Consider the following 24817-nt stretch of genomic DNA (forward strand, 5'->3'; position numbering starts at 1 on the left):
TTTAAACAAACATTTCAAACTATTTACAGAACAATCAGCTGTTCTGCATCAAATCTGATGCCACACAAATTATTTGTGCCGCTCCAAAAAATAATTTCTGTCCACTATGAGATGAAGGAGAACAACAGCCTGATACCTGCAGGCCTGACAGCAGCAGATGTATCACTCCTGTAACACCTGTAACACTCAGCAGGCGCCTCATTGTTCTGACACACACAACACAACTATTGACTACACTACACACTGACTACACACTAACTACACACTGACTACACACTGACTACACACTAACTACACACTAACTACATAAGATTTGCACTGAACGTCACAAATCTCTCACATCTCAAAACACGCCGTCACTCTTAGAACTTCCCCCTCCCTAAACTAAATGCCACGTTGCCATATCATTTTTTGATTGGTCCACATGGTACATTTTTCCACCAATAGGAAAGGTGGGGGGAGGTTTGTTTTTGTTTTTGCTCACAGGCTTTCGAGCGTTTTCCTTATAAAACGCCGTTTTCACCATTTCTTCCCGCAGTAAATATAAACAACGACAGTATTCAGGAAGAAAAACAAACATTGCAGATATTTTATCATAACTCTGGTTTTACGTAAATGGCCTGTATTTATATAGCGCTTTACTAGGCCCTAAGCCGGGGCTCGAACCGGCAACCTTCCGATTACAAGACGAACTACAAGGCCACGATCGCCCAACGTGGCCGATCAACACAATTTAAAAACTGGTATAAAGTCCACACTTTTTCCGTCAATTGTTCCGTCTGTCCTGCTCACATCTCCAATGGACTTCTTTAAGTTGCTTGAAGACGTTTCACCTCTCATGCGAGAAGCTTCTTCAGTTCTAAGGTTAAATGGTGGAGAGTCCCAGATATAAACCCAGTGGGAGTTTCCCCCCACAGAGGGACACATGACCACCTGATGATCCTCTAATCACCTGAGCCAAGGTGTGAAACTGGGTGTGGGTCACAATCAGCCAGGGTTTCGGGTGAGCTCATTGTGAAACCTGGCCCCACCTTATCATGCGAATTCCTGAGGTCAGATGGCCCAGGATGTGAGTGGGCGTTAAGGCGTCTGGGAAGGGATCTCAAAACTGGATTATAGATGGCAGAGAGTTGGTGTCGTAAACCCCGCCTCTGTTCAAAGATGGTCGCTCACAGTGGACATAGATGCTTCTTTCACTCCTCTTTCAAACCATCTGTCCTCTCTGTCCAAAATGTGAACATTGGCATCCTCAAAGAGTGACCTTTGACCTTTAGATGCAGATGGACTGCTGAGTCTTGTCCTGTGGAGGTGGCTCTTCTGTGTTGTGCCATGCACTTGTGAAGTGGCTGTTTGGTCTCTCCGATGTAGAGGTCTGGGCATTCCTCGCTGCACTGTACAGCATACACCACATTGTTAAGTTTGTGTTTTGGAGTTTTGTCTTTCGGGTGAACCAGTTTCTGTCTGAGCGTGTTGCTGGGTCTGAAATGCACTGGGATGTCATGCTTGGAGAAAACTCTCCTGAGTTTCTCTGATACACCGGCTACATAGGGGATGACAATGTTGTTGCGTCTGTCCTTCTTATCCTCCCTCGCTGGTGTCTGGTCTTCTTTTCTGTGCCTCTTTGCTGACTTTAAGAACGCCCATTTAGGATAGCCGCACGTTTTGAGTGCTTCCTTTACATGTGTGTGTTCCTTCTTTTTCCCTTCAGGCTTAGAGGGAACATGTTCTGCCCGGTGGTGTAGGGTCCTGATTACTCCAAGTTTGTGTTCCAGAGGGTGATGGGAGTCAAAGAGGAGGTACTGGTCCGTGTGTGTGGGCTTCTGGTAAACTTCGATGTTGAGGTTGCCGTTCTCTTCAATGTGCACAGCGCAGTCCAGGAAAGGCAAACAGTTGTCCTTTGTGTCTTCCCTGGTGAACTTGATGTTTTTATCCACAGCGTTAATGTGCGCAGTGAAGGAATCCACTTCTTGTGTCTTGATTTTGACCCAGGTGTCGTCCACATATCTGTACCAGTGGCTGGGTACTCTTCCTTTGAAAGAGCCAAGAGCCTTCCTTTCCACTTCCTCCATGTAAAGGTTGGCTACAATAGGTGACACGGGGGAGCCCATGGCACAGCCATGTTTTTGTCTGTAAAAGCCTTCGTTGTATTTGAAGTATGTAGTGGTGAGGCAGAGGTCTAACAGTGTGCAGATCTGATCGGGTGTGAAGTTGGTCCTGTCCTCCAAGGAGCTGTCTTCTTGTAGTCGTTTTCTGACCGTCTCCACGGCCTCCGTGGTGGGTATGCAAGTGAAGAGAGAGACTACATCAAAGGACACCATGGTTTCATCTGGATCCAGGGGAAGTTTCTGGACCTTGTCGGTGAAGTCGGTGGAGTTCTTGATGTGGTGTGGGGTGTTCCCCACGAGAGGTGCAAGGATGGTAGCAAGGTGTTTTGAAATGTTGTAAGTGGCTGAGTTTATGCTACTGACTATGGGCCTGAGTTGGACCCCTTTTTTGTGGATCTTAGGAAGTCCATAAATGCAGGGTATGGCATCCCCTGGGTAAAGCCAGTGATATGTACAGTGGTCAATGATTTTGTCCTTCTCAAGGTCTTGAAGGCAAGCTATAACTTTCTTTTTGTAGCTGCTTGTGGGGTCTCGCTTTAAGGCTTCGTAGGTAGTTTTCACACCTTGGCTCATGTGATTAGTTAGAGGATCATCAGGGGGTCCCTTTGTCCTTTTGTTACTCCCACAGAGCTTAAATCTGGGACTCTCCACCATTTGACCTTAGAACTGAAGAAGCTTCTCGGATGAGAGGTGAAACATCTTCAAGCAACTTAAAGAAGTCCAGACGCTTTTCTTTCCAAGCTCCTTAGACTACGATGACCTGGATGACTGAGAACCATCACAGACATATATACGAATGTGAATCGCATCATTGGCTGGACTTTGGGATAAGGTGGCATCGTTCTGATCCCATACGGGAGCAGCCAGTCACTTACTGACTAACACTGCAGAACAGGATTGTTAAAGTTTTAATTTTGATTTCAATTTAGGTTAGATTTTTTTTCTGTGCGCAATGGCGGACACGCACAGCTTAGAGGGAACATTGCTGTTAGCTGATGCTATTTGAACACGTATACCTTTCTGTCATTTAACATGGACATCTCAACATCCACAGTATTTCTGTGTCACACTACAAATATATTGGTGTGGATCCAAAGTTACTCAGCAGCTGACTGGAGGAGAGCCGTGTGCTGTGACTTTTGAGATCAGTTCTCACCACTATATCCCTGCAATTGTTACTTTCCACAAAAATTAGCTAACACAATGAAACACACCTTTCAGCTGTTCATGTGTTTTCAAACCAGGTTTTTGGGTTTTTCCTGTCTGTAACGCACACAAAGGTGGGAACGTTTTTCATGTTTGACGTTTATTTTTTCCAAAGGAATAATAAACACAGTTCAGCGGGCTGCATACTGAACTTGATGGATACAACCAAAGTACCGATACTAGCGTTGGTATCGATACCATCCATATTTGGATCGATCCATACACCTCTATCCTCTCGAGCTCTCTGCCGAGCCAATCAACACCTCTTCCTCTTCTGTGATGTACGCTCTTCTTCCTTCATCTCTCTGACTGTGGCACTTTTTCCTGAACTGAAAGTGTCAGCTAAGCTCACGAACCCAGCTCGAGGCAGACTGCTCTGCTATTTATCGTTAACCACGTCTTTATGGTTCAGTCTTGCGCCGACTGAACCATGAGGCAGGGCGAGTCCGACTGTGCTATGTGTTCATGAAAGATGATGTTCGGGTGAAAATCGATGACGGCCCCGATCCTCTCAGAGCTTTGAGTGTTTGATGTGAGGTTTCAGTGTATTCTTGATTTCTCAGTATGTTGTTGATTCCCATTATTTATGTGTCTGCTATATTTTGTGAGTCTCGTCTTATTTTTGTAGTCTGTATGCTTCTGTGTTACGGTCCTTTCTCCATGTTTAGTCAGTAACTTCCTGTTTTATTTTGACAATCTCGTGTCTGGCCTTAGTTTTAGACCTGTAATAGATCCTGCACTGTGTGACCACGACGGGCAGGTAACGTGTCTTTAAACATGGTCAGACTGTGAGCCACAGAGAATTAAACCAGCTCTGAAGGAAAAAGGAGCTCCAGTGTCATACCTAATAAAGTGACCAGTACAGGCCTTCATTTCATCTGTGGTTTAAAAGAAGCTGATTCAGCTCCGCCCCCTTCAAGACAGTGTTCCTCTGATTGGCTGCTGCTCATAAACAGAAGGTCTGTCGTACTGCAGGTGGGTGGAGCCTCTTTGTGACAATATCCAGATCCAAGAGTAGAAAAACCTGTGAGGTAAGTTTCCAGAGGAGCTTTAACTCGTTACAAACTTCAAACGTGAACATCGAGCAGTGACCACACGACAGGAAGTAAGGAGGACAGGTGGAGTTAAAGTCAGTAGTTTATTTATAGGAACAGCTACAGAGACACGCTGACGTGTGCACAGCCCGAGCTCGAGCCCCGCACACTGCAGTCAGCATCGGTTTCTCGCTTTCACATTAAACAAAGACGTTTAAGAGAAAAAGAAACTCCATAAACGGAGGAAACAGAAACATCAGGATTAATAAATTGCTGTTTTCATGTGCGTAAATGTCATGATGTCTAATCACGGAGCCACCGACACGAAGCCTGAGCGCAGCCGCTACACAAACACAAAGCGGCTGCGCTATGAGATTAAAAGCGGCATTTTTCACTGATATCAAACAAGTTACAGAATCATTAACAGTCCAACCGGACTAATATGTACTTACTGTGCTTCTCCTCTAGAGGGCAGCACAGGCTTCACTTACGAACTAACAATCAAATCTACACAAACGTGCAAAAAAGAGACTATAAAAATGTAGAGAAGCTCACGTGTGTCAGGTTAGAATAAAAACAGTCCTCTTTACATTCTGAACAAATTCATAAATAGCTGATCAGCTTCTGGATCAAAGGAAACCGCAGTCGAGGCGAAACAACATCGATAAAAACAACAAAGAAGATTAAAGTACAGCGTCCTTTAGCCCCGCCCACCAGACAACGTGACAGATGTTTGAAGCACTTCAGTGAGCACAGACCTGCTTCGCATCAGGTCATAAAAACGACGGTCACATGATTCGAGAGAAGAACGTCGCAAAAAAGCAACAGTAAGTCAGAGCGACTCCTGCGAGCGCCACCCTGAGGTCAGTTACAGTACAGCAGCTTCTTCGTCCTCATCCTCGCACCGAGATCTTGTTCTCCACGGCTGCCAGCATCGAACACAGCCGTGAGTTCTCATTGGCCAGCAGCTTGGACGGCTCGTCGAACTCCACCACCTGGACCAATTAGAGACAGGGAGGCAGAGCAGGTGAGAGTGTTAGCGGAGCTCGACAACACTTCAAACACAGAGACCAGATCTTCTGTGTCAGCATACGCGACACGAGCTCGTCCACACACTTATGGTCACGCGTGTGTCACTGCTCAGTGCGAGGCGTTGTCTTGGACGCAGCTCCCGGGGCTGAAAATGAACACCTGAAACCTGCACTCTCTAAAACAGACACCAGGGGGCCATACCTGTCTGTTTACAGAGGTGCGTGTTATGTCTGTTTTTTCTCTTTTACAGGAAACAAAGTTTCGATTTTGGGGTTTTATACCGCTTGTTACTTTGATTACTAATGACACAGGTGTCTAATTTATTCTAGTGTTCCATATTTCAGGGAAATAGTTCCATTCCAAACCACTCTGAGCTCCGCCTCTCACCATCTGTGCGACTTTAACGTCACAGTTTTTATTTTCATCATTTAAAGAAACAAAAACCTTCAAACTAACATGTGACTGAAGCTTCAACGTGTTTACACTGATCTGCTCACACACAACCAGCTATGCTCCTATTGGCCGCGGTGGTGCATGTCTGAGCTCCCATTGGCCGTACCTGCCCCTGGTTGAGCACCATGATGCGGTCGGAGGCCAGGACAGTGTGGAGGCGGTGAGCAATGGTCAGCGTGGTGCAGTGGTGGAACGAGCTCCTGATGGTCTCCTGGATCAGGGCATCCATCTCGGCATCCATGGCCGCGGTCGCCTCATCCAGGATCAGTACCTGAGAGAAGAACGAACCGATCAGAGACAGAGGACAGGCCAGGGGCGGAGCCACTCTGACCTCTCAGGTTCTCACCTTGCACCGTCTCAGCAGCGCACGGGCCATGCACAGCAGCTGACGTTCCCCCACCGAGAAGTTTTCTCCGTTCTCCACCACCTCCGACTCCAGCTTCAGGGGCAGCTGGGACACCTGAGGGGCACATGACGGTCATATAATGTCAGTGTTACAAACACTTGTTGCTGAAGAAGAAGAACGGCGTGTGGTACACAGTAAGCAGCGTGACACTCACACACTCCTTCATGTGACTCCTCTCCAGGGCGTCCCAGATCTTCTCCTCGCTGTACTGGTTAAACGGGTCCAGGTTGGACCTGAAACACACACACACAGTCTGAGTGTGACACCTCCTCACGGGCCTGAAGTGCCTCAGGTGCTCTCAGGTGCTCGTACCTGACGGTGCCGCTGAACAGCACCGGGTCCTGAGGGATGATGGACAGTTTGCTGCGAAGGTCGGCCAACCCGATGTCACTGATGTCCACGCCGTCGATCAGAATGGAGCCGCCACAGCACTCCACCAGCCGGAACAAGGCCACGCCCAGAGACGACTTACCTGAAGAAACACGGCAAGCATCAGCACACCGCCTTCTACAGGCAGGGAGAGGAACTACACACACACTCACAAACACACACACACTCTCTCTCTTTCGGGTCCGACCTGATCCGGTTCTGCCCACGATGCCGACCTTCTCCTTGGGTCGGATGGTGCAGGAGATCTTGTTGAGGACCAGAGGGAGGTTCTCCTGGTACCTCATCTCCACGTCCTTCATCACCAGTTCCCCTTCCTGCGGCCAGTCGGGCGGAGGGGCTCGACCTTTGACCCTGGCTGGCGCCTCCTGGGACAGGGACTGAGACACAGACGGCACATCAGAACCAGAATCCGACAAAGCCAGGAGATGCAGGTTAGAGGTACCGCCGGTGCAGCAGCTTCGTTTCAGATCCTGTCAAAAAACTACGAGTGCTTTTAATTTGGAGGAGTTTTAATCTGACAGGAACCAAAACTGAGCAGAACTGGACCGAGTGTAGAACGATCCAGCGAGGGGCAACAGTACCTGGATGTAGTGATGGATTCGTTCGACGGAGGTGAAGCGAGCTTCGGTCTCAGAGGCCAGGCGCACAGTGAACTGGAACAGACCTGTTAACTGACACATGATCCTCCACTCAGTGTTACTTCATTTCAAATACAGCACAGTTTCACAACAGCAACATCTCACAGAGCATCACACTGCAATCCTCAGCAAGGAGCACCTGGTGACAGTGGGGAGGAAGAAACCTGCGTTGGATTGACTGTCCATGAGCAGCGAGGTCAAAAATACCCGTTTACCTTAAAGGTCCTACAATCGACCAAGTATCCATGTCAATGTCACACACGGGCTGCTGTTAGCTGTCTGTAGCTTTAAATCAGCCAATGAAGCAGCCAGCGGGAGCAGAGTGGCTCACTCTGCACGCTGTCGCAGGTCATTATAACTGTAGAGAGAGAGAGAGCGCTCCACGGAGGTCTCGCCTCATAGGATGAGGATGATCCTGAGGAAGGTGGATCAGCTGAGAGCCGTGGAATAGAAGAATGGCTCGGTTCACTGCATTGGAGGGAGTGTTTACAGCAGTGGCGGTCATGGAGCCTCGCAGCAGTTACCAATGTTAGCTGCACAACAGAGCTACAGCAGCACAAAAGACTGTGTGTTATCAGCACACATCCAGCTGCCCGATTAGCACTCGCAGGAACTCTGTGAAGGCTACACGACCCACTGATGACCCGAATTCAGAACCCACGGCGACAGGACTCTGGATCAGCCCAAAACCACCCAGGCAGAGCTTGTTAATGTGCTGAAGGCATCTGGGTCCACAGCCACCAAGAACACCATCGCTAACACACAGACAACATCCTAATGACTCAGAGAACCTTGGGAGAAAGTGTTGCTGTCAGATGATCAGACCTTCCCCACAGTCGGGCACGGAGGTGGCAGCATTCTTTGGTACAGAGCTGATGAGCCACGTACCGTCAGCGTTGGGGAGTAAAGGGAATACATGTACCGCCATTACGTATTTAAAATACAAAATATGAGTAACTGTATTCCGTCACACTTACCGTTTAAAAGGTGGTATTTAGAATACAGTTACTTTGTTGAAATAAATGGATTATACAGCGGTCTTTTCCTGTTTCATATGTTGGGCTGTCCCCTTTCTATTTTTGGTAATTGCACGTTGGTGGAAACCCAAACAAAACACTCACTAAGAGGCTCTAATATGAACGCAACAGGCAGAGTGTTACAGGCATCACCCTAAAGAATGTAGCCTCATGGGCGGTGTAGCCCAGCTGTAAGTAAGTGTTGGGATTAAATAATTTGCAGTCTCAATAACGCTATGCTTTTTTATTAATAAGTGTTATAAAGTTATATAGTGTAGTATTAAGTGGACACAGCCCTGAAAAATAAAGGCATGAGACCATGTGCTCTTGGGAAGTAGAGAGCTGTAGACTCTCGCTCACGCTTGCCTGGGAAAATGTAGATAAGAGGGGACCATCTCTAGTGGAAAGTTACTGAGACACTGTTGTTTAGACTAGAATGAGAGAGCTTCTGTAATCAGACTGTCAGGGGCGCACCACCATTTTGAAATCCGCGGCAACGTGTCATGCAGGACGCATCTCCCCTCTAGAAGTAATGTGAAGAGAAATAAAGTTAAATGGTCTACTGAGCAGTGTTTTGTCTTCCATCGGATGCCTCTGAGGAATCAAAAAGAACTCGGTGAAGTGTTGATATTAACTACTGGGGGCTCGTCCGGGATTCCAATACGAGGCTAAGGAGGATGGATTGGGCGCAGTCTGGGGACTCAACCAGCGAAGCGAACAGAGACCAAATTGTATTCAAACTGAGCCACACTTATGGAGCTCCACGATTCTCTTCCTGGTGTTTGGTTGACATCTCCTGATGTTCCCATTTCACAGAAACAGCCTCTGTGTTTTGCCTTATATGCATCCACAGCTGTGCCACCCTCACATGGACTCTACTAACCAATCAGAAGCTTCTTTGTGTTAGAACGGCCCAGTCAAAGTCCAGATCTAAATCCAATCCAGAATCTGTGGCAAGATCTGAAACTGCTGTTCACAAACGCCGTCCATCTAATCTGACTGAGCTGGAGCTGTTTCAAAGAAGAATGTGCAAAGATTCAGTCTGTAGATGTGCAAAGCTGGTAGAGACAGACCCTGAAAGACTGGCAGCTGCAACTGCAGCAAAAGCTGGTTCTACAAAGTATCGACTCAGGGGCTGAATAATTACACACACCCCACTTTGCAGTTATTTATTTGTAAAACATGTTTGGAATCATGTCTGATTTATGTTCCACTTCTCACGTGTGCACCACTTTGTGTTGTCTTTCACCTGGAAGTCCAATAAAATTGATTCATGTTTGTGGCTGTAATGTGACAAAATGTGGGAAAGTTCAAGGGGGCCGAATACTTTTGCACGCCACTGTAAACACACATGTAAGCTAAGAGTCTCTAAAGAAACAGCTTTGTTGTTGTTCGGCTTTTCATTTCACCATTTGTTGATTCACTGGAAGAGCGAGTAACGTAATATGGGTCACGTGATCAGTTTGATATCAATCCTTTGTGATTCACCGTCATATTTACATTATTTGTACAGTACGAATGATTTGCTTTGGTACCTGGTCAAACTCCTCTGTCTGCAGCAAACTCACAGGCGGCAGCTCCCCCCCCTCTCACAGGCGTCAGTGCTGTGCTCAGTCACCTAGTGCCTGAGCTCGGACGATACCAAAATTAGGGGGAATTTATGACAGTGCGCTATGTGCTTCTAATATTGTGTGTAGCTTTTGTTTTATACAGTTGTCAGCCAGGCATCTAACTATGGAACAAATTACACTCCAAAAGACCCCGGGCTTCTGAAAAAGATGACCCGGGCTTAAGCTCAGTAAGCCACGTAAAAGTGGTCTTGAGGCCAGTCTTGGTCTCCAGACTGGCTTCGAGACATCCAACTCTAGATTCCAAGCTGGGTTCATTGGCCGCTGTAGCGCCTAGAGACTGTCTGGGTTAATTTTGGGGTTAGTAAATTAGGCTTAAAGTTGAAATTTGCCTCTAAAACCGTGTGTTTGGATTTTGCAGAGCGAGACACGCGCTCTGTATGGTGTGTTGAGTGTGAGGGAGAAGTGTCTCCCAGAGCACAGTGAAGCAGATAGAAAGAGGAGGAGCAAATGACCCAACTCAGAGGGGAGGAGCTGAGTGTGAGGTGGATCCAAGGAGGCGCTAGGAGAAGCAGTCTGTGTGACTGCAGGGGGAAAGTGTCTAAAACGGAGAGTCAAGAGCAAAAAACAAAAAGCGGTAAATTATTATGAATTATGCATAAAAACTAAAGCAGAACGGGAGGAATTGGGAAAAGAAGGCACAGGATTATTTAAATTAGCAACAAGGGGAAATGTGTTTAAAGAATCAGGGAGAGTGTCAAATAACCAGTGATGAAATTGATTTTAAATAAATCTCTTAGTGTGTTAATACAGGTAACTACGGACCTGGATCAACCGTCCACCACGAGCACAGCAGCCGGAACAAAATGATAGATTAACATAACCCAGCAAGAATCAGCAGCTGTGGAACGGACAGCAGAGAACTAAAGGAGAAATGAAGGGTTTAAGAGTACATCGAAATTGGGTCGAGATTTGGGGCCAACTGACTTGTGGAGGTTGAGAAAGTGTCCGGAGCATCGCAACAAAAGGTGAAACAAACACACACACAGGCAGAGAAACGTGAGAGGAAGGCTCCTTTTAAGGAAACACCTTTTGGAGAAAAATGGGAGCTAAGGCAGAGAGAGGCTTTGCTGGATCTGCAGCTCCACTAAACACACATACAAACCTGTCTGCAAACACACACACATGCAGCAAAAGTCAGCTTACACTCATAAACACGTCAGTACTTCTCAGCAATATTAACTTAACACACACTTGTTGTTAAAATGCTGATTTTATCCACTACTGACAAACTAAAAAAAGAGACTGGTATGACCAACCAGTGATGAAACAATAAATGTAGTGGTTAAGAGTCAAATTGTGAGATGTTTTCTGCTGCTTGAGAAACACAAGTAATTACTGTATGAAGAAAATTCTATTTTGTGGTAATATTTTAAATATGCATCTCTGTTGTCCTGTCATCCTGGTGAGCTATGAGTTCATTATATTATTTAAAAAAGCAAACAAGGGGGAGAAACGCTGACACAGGACAGTGTTTCTCTGTAACACAGCAAACACAACATCATTTCCCTGTTGGTCCACTCCTCTCTGTTTATGCTTGATTACAGGCTGCTTTGCCGGCCCTGGAAGCCGAGGCTGACCTGGACTCCTGCTCTCCCCTCTACCATCTTTGACGTGGCCCTGACCAAACGCTGCAGCAGCTGGACCCACAACAACAATCTGAAAATGTCAACAGTGCTACAGGAAAGGATCTCATGCAGCGGAGATGGAGGGCGCTATCACTACACGGGGAAATTCCCCGACAGCTTCAGCTGACAGAGCTGTGATGAGACGCCCATTAAGCACGGATGAAAAGTGAGGCCGAGCAACAGAATGCTGACCTTGGTAACTCTGCATTAACACTGTGCACAGTGACGGACCAACACGGATGATCGGGCAGCAGAGAAAGGGCGTGGCAGAGACAGGAGGAGTAACTGAGCTCAAAAGGCACCTCAGAACGGACAAACACAGAAGAAGATGCAGGTTTCACCTGCAGTGAGCATGGACACTGGAGAAAGGAAGGACCGCCCCAATGGGATCAGAACCAGGATGGACAGAACTGTGAGCAGCAGCAATGGACGCAAACAGACTGAAGAGGAGGGCAGGACCCCAGGGCACGCTTCAGGCCGTGGTTTACCCCAGACACCAGAACAGGAAAGTGATGAACACACACATCTACACACACTCTGACTCAGCATGAAGTCAGACAAACACATGTGCACTTGTTGATTGAGTGAGAAATGACACACACATCTAAACCGAAGTGCTGATTCACTGAGAAGTGATCCACACACAAAATACACACACACAGACCCACATACAGACTCTGTTATAAGAAGCCACTGATTACACAGAACGCATTTATGTTATCCAGAGGACACATATGTACATTTAACAAACGAGGTCTATCATTCTCTGCTCATGAAACGATGTCTGTGTGGTGAGAGTGGAGTTTCTTGCACCTGACTGCATGCCTCGGGATGTTTATGGCTGCTCAAGGCCTGGACTGAGTTGTTCACTGGGCTTCACACAGCCAGATGAGAGATATGAGGAGCAGTGGTACAGAGTGAAAATGATGAATTAACTGTGTAATGTATAATTCGGAGCACTGCATTTTCTATGATTGAGATTTGATCCCTGGAGAAACTTGATAGATCAAGTGACAGCAGGTGGAAAGACTGTCACAGAGTGACACTCAAGTCTGAGTTCAGACCAAGAAAGTATAAGAAACTAATTAAATCCAGGAGCAGTCAATGCAACTCTGCATGTTACAGCATCTGAGGTTCTAACTCGCACACAGTATTGTTCTATGGGGAACTCCTGTGAGTTTTCTGTTGATTTTTCTTAGCAGTAGGTTGAGTTTATCAGTGAGGTTTGGATTGTTTTCTTCCTCTATGAGAAAGACAGTTTTGTGCTTAGACATGTCTGGAACTGGCTCTAGTATTTGTTATTTTATTATGATTTTATGGTCTGAGATAAGGAATATGAGACGTGTGATCCAACGGTGGTGATATTTTGTGAGCTCATGATTTAAGAATCTTTTATCCAGGCCTGGAAGACTGAAATTTAAAGTTCTATCAAATATTCTTACTGGAAACTGTCGCAAAGTGTGTTTCTCCATGATTATAATGGGCTTTGGAGAAATTCACTTATATGGGACACTGATCACATGAGATAGTCCTGAGTCTGAAGGAAGATCCAGGGGGTCAGTGTTGACATTGTGGAGGACTATAAATACCTTGGAGTACACATTGACAATAAACTGGACTGGGCTAAAAACACCACAGCACTTTACAGGAAGGGCCAGAGTCGCCTCTATTTTTTGAGGCGACTGAGGTCCTTCAACATCTGCCAGAAAATGCTGAGGATTTTCTACGAGTCTGTTGTGGCCAGTGCGATCCTCTATGCTGTTGCATGCTGGGGGAGCAGGCTGAGGGTCGCAGATGCCAACAGACTCAATAAACTGATCCGTAAGGCCAGCAATGTTGTGGGGATGGAGCTGGACTCCCTCAAGGTGGTGTCGGAGAGGCGGATGCTGTCCAAGATAAAGACAATGTTGGATAACACCTCCCACCCACTCCATGACATGTTGGTCAGTCACAGGAGCACGTTCAGTGAGAGATTACCCATAATGCACCACTGAACGACACAGGAAATCATTCCTGCCTGTGGCTCCCTCTACAACGCGTCCACTTAACACACTGGTTACTGCTACAGCTACACCCTTCTTGCACGTTCTTTTTCAGCTATTTATTAATAAGTGACTTTATGTATATATATGCCTGTATATATTATATATGGTGCTATTCTTAGTTGTGTATTGTCTGTCTTTCTACTGTTTGTTTATAATGCAGCACTGTAACGAACAATAATTTCCCCCAGGGATCAATAAAGGATTCTGATTCTGAGAACAGCGTGCAAGGCGAGCAGATGGACGGAGATGTAGCTAGCCACCCCCACGCAGGCTTCCAGGACATCATTACTCACTTAAAGCAGAGTTTAAAACTGAGTTTGCCACGAATAAGAAAGACATCAAACAAGAAATGAAGGACGAATCCGACGGCTTCAAGAAAGACATTAATATAAACCAGGCAGAAACGGCGAATGAGCTAGCTAGCCATGAGACCAGACTCGAACAAGCTGAAAAAAGACTGGAAGAGATGGAAAGGGGGAATATGGCCGCAAAAGACGCACTAACCCAGTCGCTCCAGCAACAACGGAGTATTCAGATGAAACTTGCTGACTTGGAAAGCCATAGCCAATTGGTAAATAGATTTGATGCACTGTGCTTTAGCGGGTTGGGACGCTCATCTTGTAACCAGAAGGTTGCTGGTTCAATCCCCAGCTCTGTCTGGTGTACTGTTTTCCCTCCTTGTAAATCTCACATTTGATGATGGACCACAGGTTCTCAATGGGGTTCAGATCAGGTGAACAAGGAGGCCATGTCATTAGTTTTTCTTCTTTTATACCCTTTCTTGCCAGCCACGCTGTGGAGTACTTGGACGCGTGTGATGGAGCATTGTCCTGCATGAAAATCATGTTTTTCTTGAAGGATGCAGACTTCTTCCTGTACCACTGCTTGAAGAAGGTGTCTTCCAGAAACTGGCAGTAGGACTGGGAGTTGAGCTTGACTCCATCCTCAACCCGAAAAGGCCCCACAAGCTCATCTTTGATGATACCAGCCCAAACCAGTACTCCACCTCCACCTTGCTGGCGTCTGAGTGGGACTGGAGCTCTCTGCCCTTTACCAATCCAGCCACGGGCCCATCCATCTGGCCCATCAAGACTCACTCTCATTTCATCAGTCCATAAAACCTTAGAAAAACCAGTCTTGAGATATTTCTTGGCCCAGTCTTGACGTTTCAGCTTGTGTGTCTTGTTCAGTGGTGGTCGTCTTTCAGCCTTTCTTACCTTGGCCATGTCTCTGAGTATTGCACACCTTGTGCTTTTGGGCACTCCAGTGATGTTGCAGCTCTGAAATATGGCCAAACTGGTGGCAAGTGGCATCTTGGCAGCTGCACGCTTGACTTTTCTCAGTTCATGGGCAGTTATTTTGCGCCTTGGTTTTTCCACATGCTTCTTGCGACCCTGTTGACTATTTTGAATGAAACGCTTGATTGTTCGATGATCACGCTTCAGAAGCTTTGCAATTTTGAGACTGCTGCATCCCTCTGCAAGATATCTCACTATTTTTGACTTTTCTGAGCCTGTCAAGTCCTTCTTTTGACCCATTTTGCCAAAGGAAAGGACGTTGCCTAATAATTATGCACACCTGATATAGGGTGTTGATGTCATTAGACCACACCCCTTCTCATTACAGAGATGCACATCACCTAATATGCTTAATTGGTAGTAGGCTTTCGAGCCTATACAGCTTGGAGTAAGACAACATGCATGAAGAGGATGATGTGGACAAAATACTCATTTGCCTAATAATTCTGCACTCCCTGTATCTGCAAAACCGCTCTCCAACTACAAGCATCACTGCTGTGCACCAACAAGGCTTTCTCCACCAAGTACTATGTCATATTTTACTTTGGCTGACTTCACTCAGTGATATGCAGATCAAATAATTATTTCCCTCACAGTGTTTAAACTGAGCTCTCACGTTTCTCTCACTGAAGCTGCAGGTTTCCGTGGTCTGGTTTGTGCTTCAGCACATCAGCTTCAGTCGAACCAGCCGTGAGCACAGCGCCAACAGTGCAGCTGGCTGTCTTCACAGAGCGCTCTCTGACAGCAGCTTAGCATCGATCTCGACTCTAACTGTGGGTCATTTTCATGACCCGGACGACCGTTAGACATTACTCCACTGGGGACCAGTAACGCCGTCGCATCACATCTGCAAAGGTTTAAATGTTAAAGTTACCTGGACGGCGTAGGAGATGGCGAGGCCGGCGTAGGCAGGGGAGATCTTTCCATGCATCACAACCATCATCAGAGCTGTGATGCTGATCAGAGCCACACTGATGATGTCCAGGCGCACAGCCAGCCACCGCATCGCACAGCTGAAGAGGTAGAACGGGGCCTGGTTCTGGTCCAGCAACACCTGGTACCTGGAAACAACAGCACACAGTCAGCGGTCAGAACTACATCCTGGACATCGGAGCGGGTCATTCGGTCCGACCCAGACCTGTGCAGGAAGTCGCGGCCTCGATCATAGGCCTGCAGCGTGGCCAGGCCGTGGATGCTGGAGGTGATGTGGGACATGAAGGGAGACATCGTCACATTGTCCAGTCGCTTCAGCTCTCGTATGAAGACCCTGGAGATGCTGTGGAGCACCGCAAAGAGCAGGACCAGAGGACCCACTGCCACCAGGAACCACGGGAAAACACAGCTGATCACGCCCAGGCAGAAGAAGACCAGGATCACGTTCTGGATGAACATCTCCGCTTGGAACGGCAGACGAGTGTCGACTAGATGGAAACAGAGGAGACGGGACTCGGTTAGACCCTGGACCCGAACGGCAGCTCAGACCCTCCAGTCCCACCGTCACCTTCATCCATGTCCTTGGAGAAGCGGTTGAGGAGCCGTCCCGTGGGAGTCGTGTCAAAGAACTTCATGGGGCAGCGCAGGATCTTATGGAAGAGCTCGTCATGCAGCTTAGAGGAAGCTCGCAGGGTTCCCTGAGGAGAGACCACAAACACCACGCTGTAACAACAGGCTCGCTGTAACCACGGTAACCAGTATTTTACAAGCAGGCTGAGAGCAACTGCAGCAACAGGCCGGAGGGGACCTGGGCTGAACTCTGACCTTGACAAAGGCGACCCCTCTGATGAGTTTGAAGAGCAACATGACTCCCATGGAGGAGGCGTAAATGGCGGCATATTGTTGCATCATGGGATTATCTCTCATGCTGATACTCACCGCTGAACTGTTGCCAAGGGTTACCGTGGTGTTCTGGGAAAAACGGAGAAAGAGGAGTCAGAGGGAGAGCAGGGAACAGGAGGAGACGAGAGGCGGAGAGCAGAGAGGAGGAGACGCACCCCGCTGCCCTGATTGATCCAGTAACTGAGCCACCAATGGCAGAAGGCAGAGCTTCCCACATTCAGGACAAACAGGGCCACGATCAGCAGGCAGGAGGCGGAGCCACCACATGCTGACATGTACACCTGGAACACAGGCCACACCACAGCCCCGTGCTGCTGCTCCTCCCCTTTAGGGTCACATGAACAGGAAATGGGACAGAAACAGAGACAGAAGGTCCCTCGTTTAATTTACCTGAACGCTGTGCTCTCTGTCACTACGAAACTTTCAATAGAGCGGATTAAAAAATCCTACCGTTGTCCTTGACGACCGGGATGTTCTTCTTCAGTGATCCTGGTTTAGCGTCCGCTGGTTTCCTCTGAGAGCTGCCATTCTTCCTGCTCGGAGCCTGAAACAGGTGAGACAGAGACAGAGACATGTGAGCTGCAGTCAGGTGAGACAGAGACAGCTGAAATACAGGTGAGACAGGTGAGATACAGACAAGTGAGAAAGACAGGTGAGACAGAGGCAGGTGAGATACAGACAGGTGAGACAGAGACATTTGAGATACAGACAGGTGAGACAGAGACATTTGAGATACAGACAGGTGAGACAGGTGAGATACAGACAGGTGAGAAAGACAGGTTAGATACAGACTACAGACAGGTGAGAAAGACAGGTGAGAGGCAGACAGGTGAGACAGAGACAGGTGAGATACAGACAGGTGAGACAGAGACAGGTGAGATACAGACAGGTGAAATGCAGACAGGTGAGACAGAGACATGTGAGATACAGACAGGTGAGACAGGTGAGACAGACAGGCGAGAAATAGACAGGTGAGACAGGTGAGATACAGACAGGTGAGACAGACAGGTGAGATACAGACAGGTGAGACAGACAGGTGAGATACAGACAGGTGAGATACAGACAGGTGAGATACAGACAGGTGAGACAGACAGGTGAGATACAGACAGGTGAGATACAGACAGGTGAGACAGACAGGCGAGAAATAGACAGGTGAGACAGGTGAGATACAGACAGGTGAGATACAGACAGGCGAGATACAGACAGGTGAGACAGGTGAGACAGAGACAGGTGAGACCGAGACAGGTGAGACAGTCATGTTAGATATAGACTGAGGAGACAGGTGAGATACAGACAGGTGAGACAGAGACATTTGAGATACAGACAGGTGAGACAGGTGAGATACAGACAGGTGAGACAGGTGAGACACAGACAGGTGAGAAAGACAGGTTAGATACAGACTACAGACAGGTGAGATACAGACAGGTGAAATGCAGACAGGTGAGACAGAGACATGTGAGATACAGACAGATAAGACAGGTGAGATACAGACAGGTGAGACAGACAGGCGAGAAAGACCGTTGAGATACAGACTACAGACAGGTGAGATACAGGCAGGTGAAACAGGTGAGACAGAGACAGGTGAGATACAGACAGATAAGACAGGTGAGATACAGACAGGTGAGAAAGACGGTTGAGATACAGACTACAGACAGGTGAGATACAGGCAGGTACCTCAATGTGTGGTTTGTCTCCGAGCAGGAAGAGGTTAAACATGGCGGCATAGTCCCCACTGAGTTTCATCAGGTTGTCATGGTTACCCTGCTCCACGATACTCCCCTCCCTCATCAAGATGACATCATCACAGTCCACCAGATACTGCCCACCGCCACACACACACACACACACACACACACACACACACACACACACACACACACACACACACACACAGGTCATCTCCATGGTAACCACCTGCAGAAAAGCTCAGTGGTGGCGAGGGTGCTCACCTGTAGCTGGTGGGTGACGAAGATGACGGTTTTGTGGCGAAGCTGCTTCCTTATAGCGTTGTGGAAGATGTGGCTGGCCACATGGGTGTCGAGGGCGCTCAGCGGGTCGTCCAGGATGTAAACATCCCGGTCACTGTAGAGGGCGCGGGCCAAGCTGATTCGCTGCCGCTGCCCACCACTCAGGTTGGCGCCACGCTCTCCGATCTGATTGGAGGAAAACAGCAACATAAAACGACGCATCCAGAGCCTTCTATCTACACACAGGTACACAGGAAGTGATGTCACCTCTGTGAGGTCAGCGCTGGGCAGAAGAGCGAGGTCGGTTCTGAGGCAGCAGGCGCTGATGACAGACTGAAATCTGCAGAGAGGGGGCGGAGTTAGTGTGGAACAACAGAAGGGCTTCTGTTGACTGGGTGATGTCACTTCCTGTTTGGCGTCCAGCTCAGTGTGTCAGTGTGTGATGTGCAGGTGTCTCTGCCTCACCTGTCCTCCTGATACTCCAGCCCAAAAAGGATGTTGTCTCTGAGCGTGGCGTTCAGGATCCAGGCCTGCTGGGCCACGTACGCCAGCCTTCCTTTGACCGCCACGCTGCCCTCCAGCACCGTCATCTGCCAACACATCAATGTTTAATAATGAACCGATAATGGCCAACAACCAACACTGATCACCATGGCAACAGCAGGGAAAGGAGACATCACCTGTCCCAAGATGGCTGAAACCAGCGAGGTTTTTCCACTGCCGACACTTCCACAGACGCCGAGCAGCTTCCCCTGAGCAGACAGACAGGTGTGAGTGATGTCCCACCCCCACTCAGGCTCAGATGCTACTAATGCCACGCCCCCACTCGGGCTAAGGTGTGACTGATTGGTGGATACCTGCTGGATGCTCAGGTTTATGTTGTGCAGCGTGCTCTGCAGGCGCTGAGGGATGGAGGGGGTGGGCAGCAATGGAGGACACGCCTCCCCGTCTTCCTCCTCCTCCGGACTTCTCTCCTCTCCTCCTTCTCTTCCTCTCAGCAGGGAGTCCTTCACCTCCTCCTCGTCCTGCTCCTGGATGACGGCCGAGTCTCTGCACCTGGACACCAGCAAACACACACCTGAGTGCATCAGCGATCAGGGCAGATCAATACAGCTGATCAACACGAGCTCGTGGGTTTACTTTTCTCTCTGTCGGTGTCTGCTGGCCCCTCCCACACTTGGACTGGGCTGAGCGCTCTGTCCGCCTCCTTCCCACGCCAGACTGGCACCGCTAATCTCCACGGCAACCTGAGGGTTGACAGGCAGCGCTCGGACCCCATCGACCTCAGGCAACAGGAAGAGACTCTGAGGAAGGAGGGCAGGGCATAGATGAGATCAGGAGGCACAGGTGTGTGCAGGTGTTCCTGTGAACGTGCAGTACGCAGGCGTAAGTGCACGAAGTCAATAACCAACCTTGAATCTTTCCACAGCAACGGAGGCCTCGGACAGCGACTTGACAGAAAATGGTGTGACCTTCAGGGCAAAGGTCATGGCGTTAAACACCGTTACCACGGTGAAGGCCTGGATGGGTAACGGGAAAGGGCATCTGTTATCATACCAGACTGTCAACAGGTAACCGGCACAGAGAGGACATGAATTGCGGTACCTGAGCAGCTGTCAGGTCGTATCCTAGCAACATGTGGGCAGAGAATGTCGCCACGCTGGCGATGACAACAACGATGGGAGCCACGCCCACTGTGATGCTCTGGAAGTATCCCGTGAGCTCAAGGATCCTGCGCTCCTCGTCCCGGATCCCTGAAAGGAAACACAGACATGATGAGTGTTCGGCTGTGTTACCGTGGCAACCGCTGAGCGCGTGTGAGGTGAGCGCGTACGGTGGACGTCCTGCGAGAAGGCTTTGACCCAGGCATACATCTTGATGAACTTGATGTAGCTGAGAATCTCGTTCATCTTCTGAACACGCCTGTCGGTGACGGCCATGCCCTTCCTCCTGAAATACGCCGTCATCCTCGAGCTGAGCATCTAATGGCAGATCAATACATCGCCATCAATACACTTAATCGCGCTCGATAGGTGCGCCTGTAGCACGTCTGAGGCTCGTTTAAGGACAGAAACAGCTTACAGTCACAGCGCCGTCTCACACTGCCTTTAACCCTTTCACACATAGTGGTCACCACAGTGCACAGCTCTTTAAAGGCTGTTTTCTTGTATTTGTGTGAGTGTTGATGCTGTACTTGCACATAAAACACAACATTGGACACTGATGTGTCACTCCACACCCTGCCACCCACTCCAAAGGTAATCTTATCCACCTAAGTGGACGTGTAAAAAAGTCTTTGAAAAGTACATGTTTAAAAAAAATGAAGTTCAAAAATATTTTTTTCATGCCTAAAGATGAATAAAAATACTTAAGAAAAAATCTTGATTGAGGTTGTCATAATTCATGCATGAAAGGGTTAAAGAGTAATCATTTAGAAGAACACAGGTGTAGTCAGGTGAGCACAGGCGGGCTCACAAAAGGTCAAAGACTCAGTCAGACTCGGCGAGTTTTAAAGGTGCTGACCATGGTTGGGTAGAAAAGGATGAAGACGGCGGAGCCCAGCAGAGAGGTCGGTCCCAGGATGAACAGATTGTAGGCAACGCCGAGGACGGCCACCAGGGGGCCTCCTGCTAGCAAACTGCCCACGGCTGCCGCCTCAAACATCCTTTGACCGTCACTGGAGCACATGTTCACCAGCTGACAGGAAGGAAGCAAAAGATGACAGCAGAGTGAAAGGAAGTAGAAAACAATAAGAGTATTAAAGTCAGCGCAGTCAGGTAACCACACCTGTCCCACAGACTTGTCCCTGATGCTGCGCAGACGCAGGATCTTCTGGAAGGCCAGGCTGAGGATGGCTCCCCTCAGTCTGGTCCCGGTCCGGTAGTTCAGGGCCCAGGTCAGAGCCAGAGACCAGGACCGCACCAGCTCTGCCGCGAGGAGACCCAGAACCAGCAGCAGCCCGTAGCCCAGGTCGGCCTCTTCCTGTTGGGTGTATTCGAGCAGACGCTTCACCACGAACGCCTGTGGGGGGTGGAGTCACTGGTTACACCACGGCAGTCTGATGGCAGTAAGGCAAACGTGATTCTGGCTCTGAGGTTCTCACCGGCCCGCTGAACCCGGCCACCTGAGTGACGGCGAGGCAGAGGATGGAGAGGAGGAGGCGTGTCCTACAGAACGCCCAGACCACTGAACACAGAGAGGCGCTCGTGCCCTTTGACCTCTGCTCTTCCTTCCAGAGAGCCCACAGCCTGTGGACACACAGTCTCACAATAACACACACATACAGACCAAAGGCTTTGAATACATGCCTTCATTAGCTCCTCCCACCTCATGCTGTTGTCATTGCAGCTTTCCCGCTGCGACACGGGCCAGACATCATCCAATAGGAGCTGTTTCTTCCTGCGGGCGCGCATGGCCAGAGGAGTCAACCAATTAAACGTCATGAAGGAGAAGAACCCAGCGCTGTCGACGGGATGACACCACCTGAGGAGTAACACACAGGTGAGTGCACCTGCCTGCCTCTTAGGGACGTACCAGGTCCTCACAATCATAGCAAAACAAATCTGTGTGTGTGTGTGTGGGGGGGCTTACCTGTCATCCTCTCCACCTTTGCTCTGCTCTGCATCATTGGCTCTGTCCTCCTCCAGCTCTTCACAGTGGCAGTCAGTTGATCTGTCCTCCAGTGAAACCTGACCACACGCACACAGACACACACAGACACACACAGTACACACCTGTTAAACTTCTACTGTCTCTACGTCTTCAGCATTTAAAAGGCTAAAACCCAAACTGGTCCCCAAACACACTGACTCTATATACACAGAAGAATGTTCTCTGATTGGCTGTTAGCAGTTTGCTGCAAACCTTCAGGTAACCATGGTAACAGGACCGATGTGTGTCTCATTGAGTTTCAGGACTAGCAGCATGTGGCTGAGGGTCCTTAAAGAGAGACAAGTCTCTGTGTGTGGCTGCAGCCTCCTCTCTGAGCACGCTCACTCACAGCAGCAGAGCTGCATCCACCGAGCATGTTCAGAGCTCACGTTCCTGCCTCGTGATGCCTACACACATAACTTCCATTCACTCGCCCTCGGCCAATCAGGTGCCTCATAGACCCTGAGACTCAGAGCCTCAGCCAATCACACAGCGGGGTCCTCAGCATCGGGAGTGGGCGGGGCTTCGTTATATAAACAGACTGCAGCTTTGTCTGCTTTTTATTTAGCAGTGCAGTAGAAGCTTTTATTTTGAAGCAGAAGCTCACGTTTCCTGTCTGATTTCTGATCACATCATGTATTAATTGAATCTGATCAGTTATTTATTGATTACTCAGATATTCAGGTCCGCAGAGGGTTTAATGAGTTCATCAGTCACACTGATGAACACTGATCAATCGCTTTGGCTGTGATTTCTGGTGCAGTGGTCACTTTATTAGGAACACCTGGAACGTCCACAGGTGTTCCTGTTTCTGACCTGACCTGGCTCTAGGTTTTTCCACTGATCAATAGAAAGTATTGATCAGCAATTGCTGTTGAGGTGACCTGGCTTCACTGTGCTCCCAAATGCAATATCGATGCAGTACTACTGCCCTCCTGAGTGGCTGTACCCGAGTACTCACCTGCAACCCCGGCAGAGCGCCGCAGGAGGACCCCGACTCGCTCTGTCCAAAGTCATGTTGTTTCATCTTCTATCAGACCACATGGGACCGTGACCTCTGACCCCGCAACACCAACAACCTCAGGAAAAGCTCCTGAAGACAAAAACAGATACACATTAAAAACACTGCAGTAAGACTACTCCAAATATTACATCTAGCAGTACTACAGTGATGCCAAGACTGTAGTACCAGTTGCACCAGCATAAATATCACAGTAATACTGCAATACATACTACAGTAATACTGGACTATATCCCGCAGTAATACATGAGTAAATACTGTCTTTACAGTGATATAAATATTGCAATACAATCTGAAAACGCTGCATTAATAGTTGCACTGCACAAATTGCACTACTACTGTAGTAATTCTGCAGTAAATACTACATTAGTACTACTAAAAATATTTCAATACTACCTTAATAAATACTCCAGTAAGTAACTAAGTGAGAACGCTGCAGGAACATTTGAACAATTACTACAATAATACTTCAAATACTGTAAAATATTCTGTAAAAAACTTAAAATACTGTAAATACTGGAGGAACGCTGCTTCTGCCTTTAAACCGGTAGGAGTACTGTAGTAGTACTGGTTTAAATACTACAGGCACACTAGTATAGATACTGTGATAGAATTAATATAAATAACACAGGATTATACTGCAGTATTAATGCTATCAACACTGCAATTGTACCAGTATAAATACTGCAGTAGTACAGGTATAAATACGGTTATGGTAGTAGTATAAATACTGCATCTCCTCCAGAATAAGGTGACGGGCTATGGCTCCTTCACAATAAAAGCCTGTGATGCTGCCGTTAGAGAACAGGCTGTCCTCGCGCTCGGACACGGGCAGAGAGGAGCTGCTGCCCGGTGTCCGGGCTCACCTGTGCGGGTCTCACTTGTCCGTCCGTTCCACAGTCTGCCCGCGTTCCCGGTGTGAGCGCAGCCTCGGTCACTGTCCTCCTTCAGGTCCGCGGATCTCTGGTAACTGAAGCTGCGGCTCAGCAGTAGCAGCGGTGATGCGCGGGGCAGCATGGGAAATGGAGTTTAATCCGACCGAAGACCCCCCCCCCCCCTCCCCCCGACATGACGTCAGCACCGACGCTGATCCCTCAGTCTGGTCTGTCAGGGCGCTCGCGCTCACTGATCAATCCCACAAACCTCATCCTGGTCATCTGAGTCACGTGACAGCACCCAGCCTGCACTCACCGTGCGGAGGGAGGGAGGGGACTGGAGTACCAATTTACAGATTTTGTGTAGTTGTGCTATATTAATATGTCAATATTAAAAACTGTGGATTTGAAATCTTTGGTTTCTCAGTGTGATCACATCATTACACATCAGCAATACACAAGTTAGTAACAAGTACAGTATCATGTATCATCAACCATGTGACCCTTCTCCCAGATTCCCTTGAGACTGAGGCTGTGTCCCAATTCAGGGTCTGCAGCTTAACGGTCCACAAGGGCCGCATGATCAAA

At 48.4% G+C, this 24817-nt stretch overlaps 1 protein-coding gene and 1 pseudogene across 1 annotated transcript; both read right to left on the reverse strand.

Annotated features, from left to right (window-relative positions):
* Nucleotides 1–944: 944 nt before the first annotated feature.
* Nucleotides 945–2759, reverse strand: LOC146694791 (uncharacterized; annotated as a pseudogene).
* A 1879-nt stretch (nt 2760–4638) lies between these two features.
* On the reverse strand, nt 4639–24392 carry abcc5 (ATP-binding cassette, sub-family C (CFTR/MRP), member 5). Its single transcript, XM_085431066.1, has 30 exons — nt 24221–24392; nt 23295–23426; nt 22274–22371; nt 22010–22165; nt 21786–21930; nt 21470–21703; nt 21206–21379; nt 20517–20664; nt 20288–20436; nt 20095–20202; nt 19823–19986; nt 19540–19738; nt 19363–19434; nt 19148–19272; nt 18950–19022; nt 18665–18868; nt 18390–18533; nt 17166–17259; nt 16871–17040; nt 16638–16784; nt 16381–16510; nt 16018–16300; nt 15754–15940; nt 7208–7297; nt 6814–7003; nt 6549–6708; nt 6391–6469; nt 6177–6290; nt 5937–6101; nt 4639–5340 (listed from the first exon to the last, which is right to left on the reverse strand). The coding sequence occupies exons 2-30, from the start codon at nt 23358–23360 to the stop codon at nt 5239–5241; spliced, it is 4170 nt and encodes a 1389-aa protein (XP_085287192.1). The 5' UTR covers nt 23361–23426; nt 24221–24392; the 3' UTR covers nt 4639–5238.
* Between the last annotated feature and the right edge of the window lie 425 nt (nt 24393–24817).

Source organism: Copadichromis virginalis, linkage group LG14 (genome assembly GCF_057382275.1).
Source record: "Copadichromis virginalis isolate Kocher_CV1m ecotype Utaka linkage group LG14, C_Virginalis_male_GT1.1, whole genome shotgun sequence".
NCBI lineage: Eukaryota > Metazoa > Chordata > Actinopteri > Cichliformes > Cichlidae > Copadichromis > Copadichromis virginalis.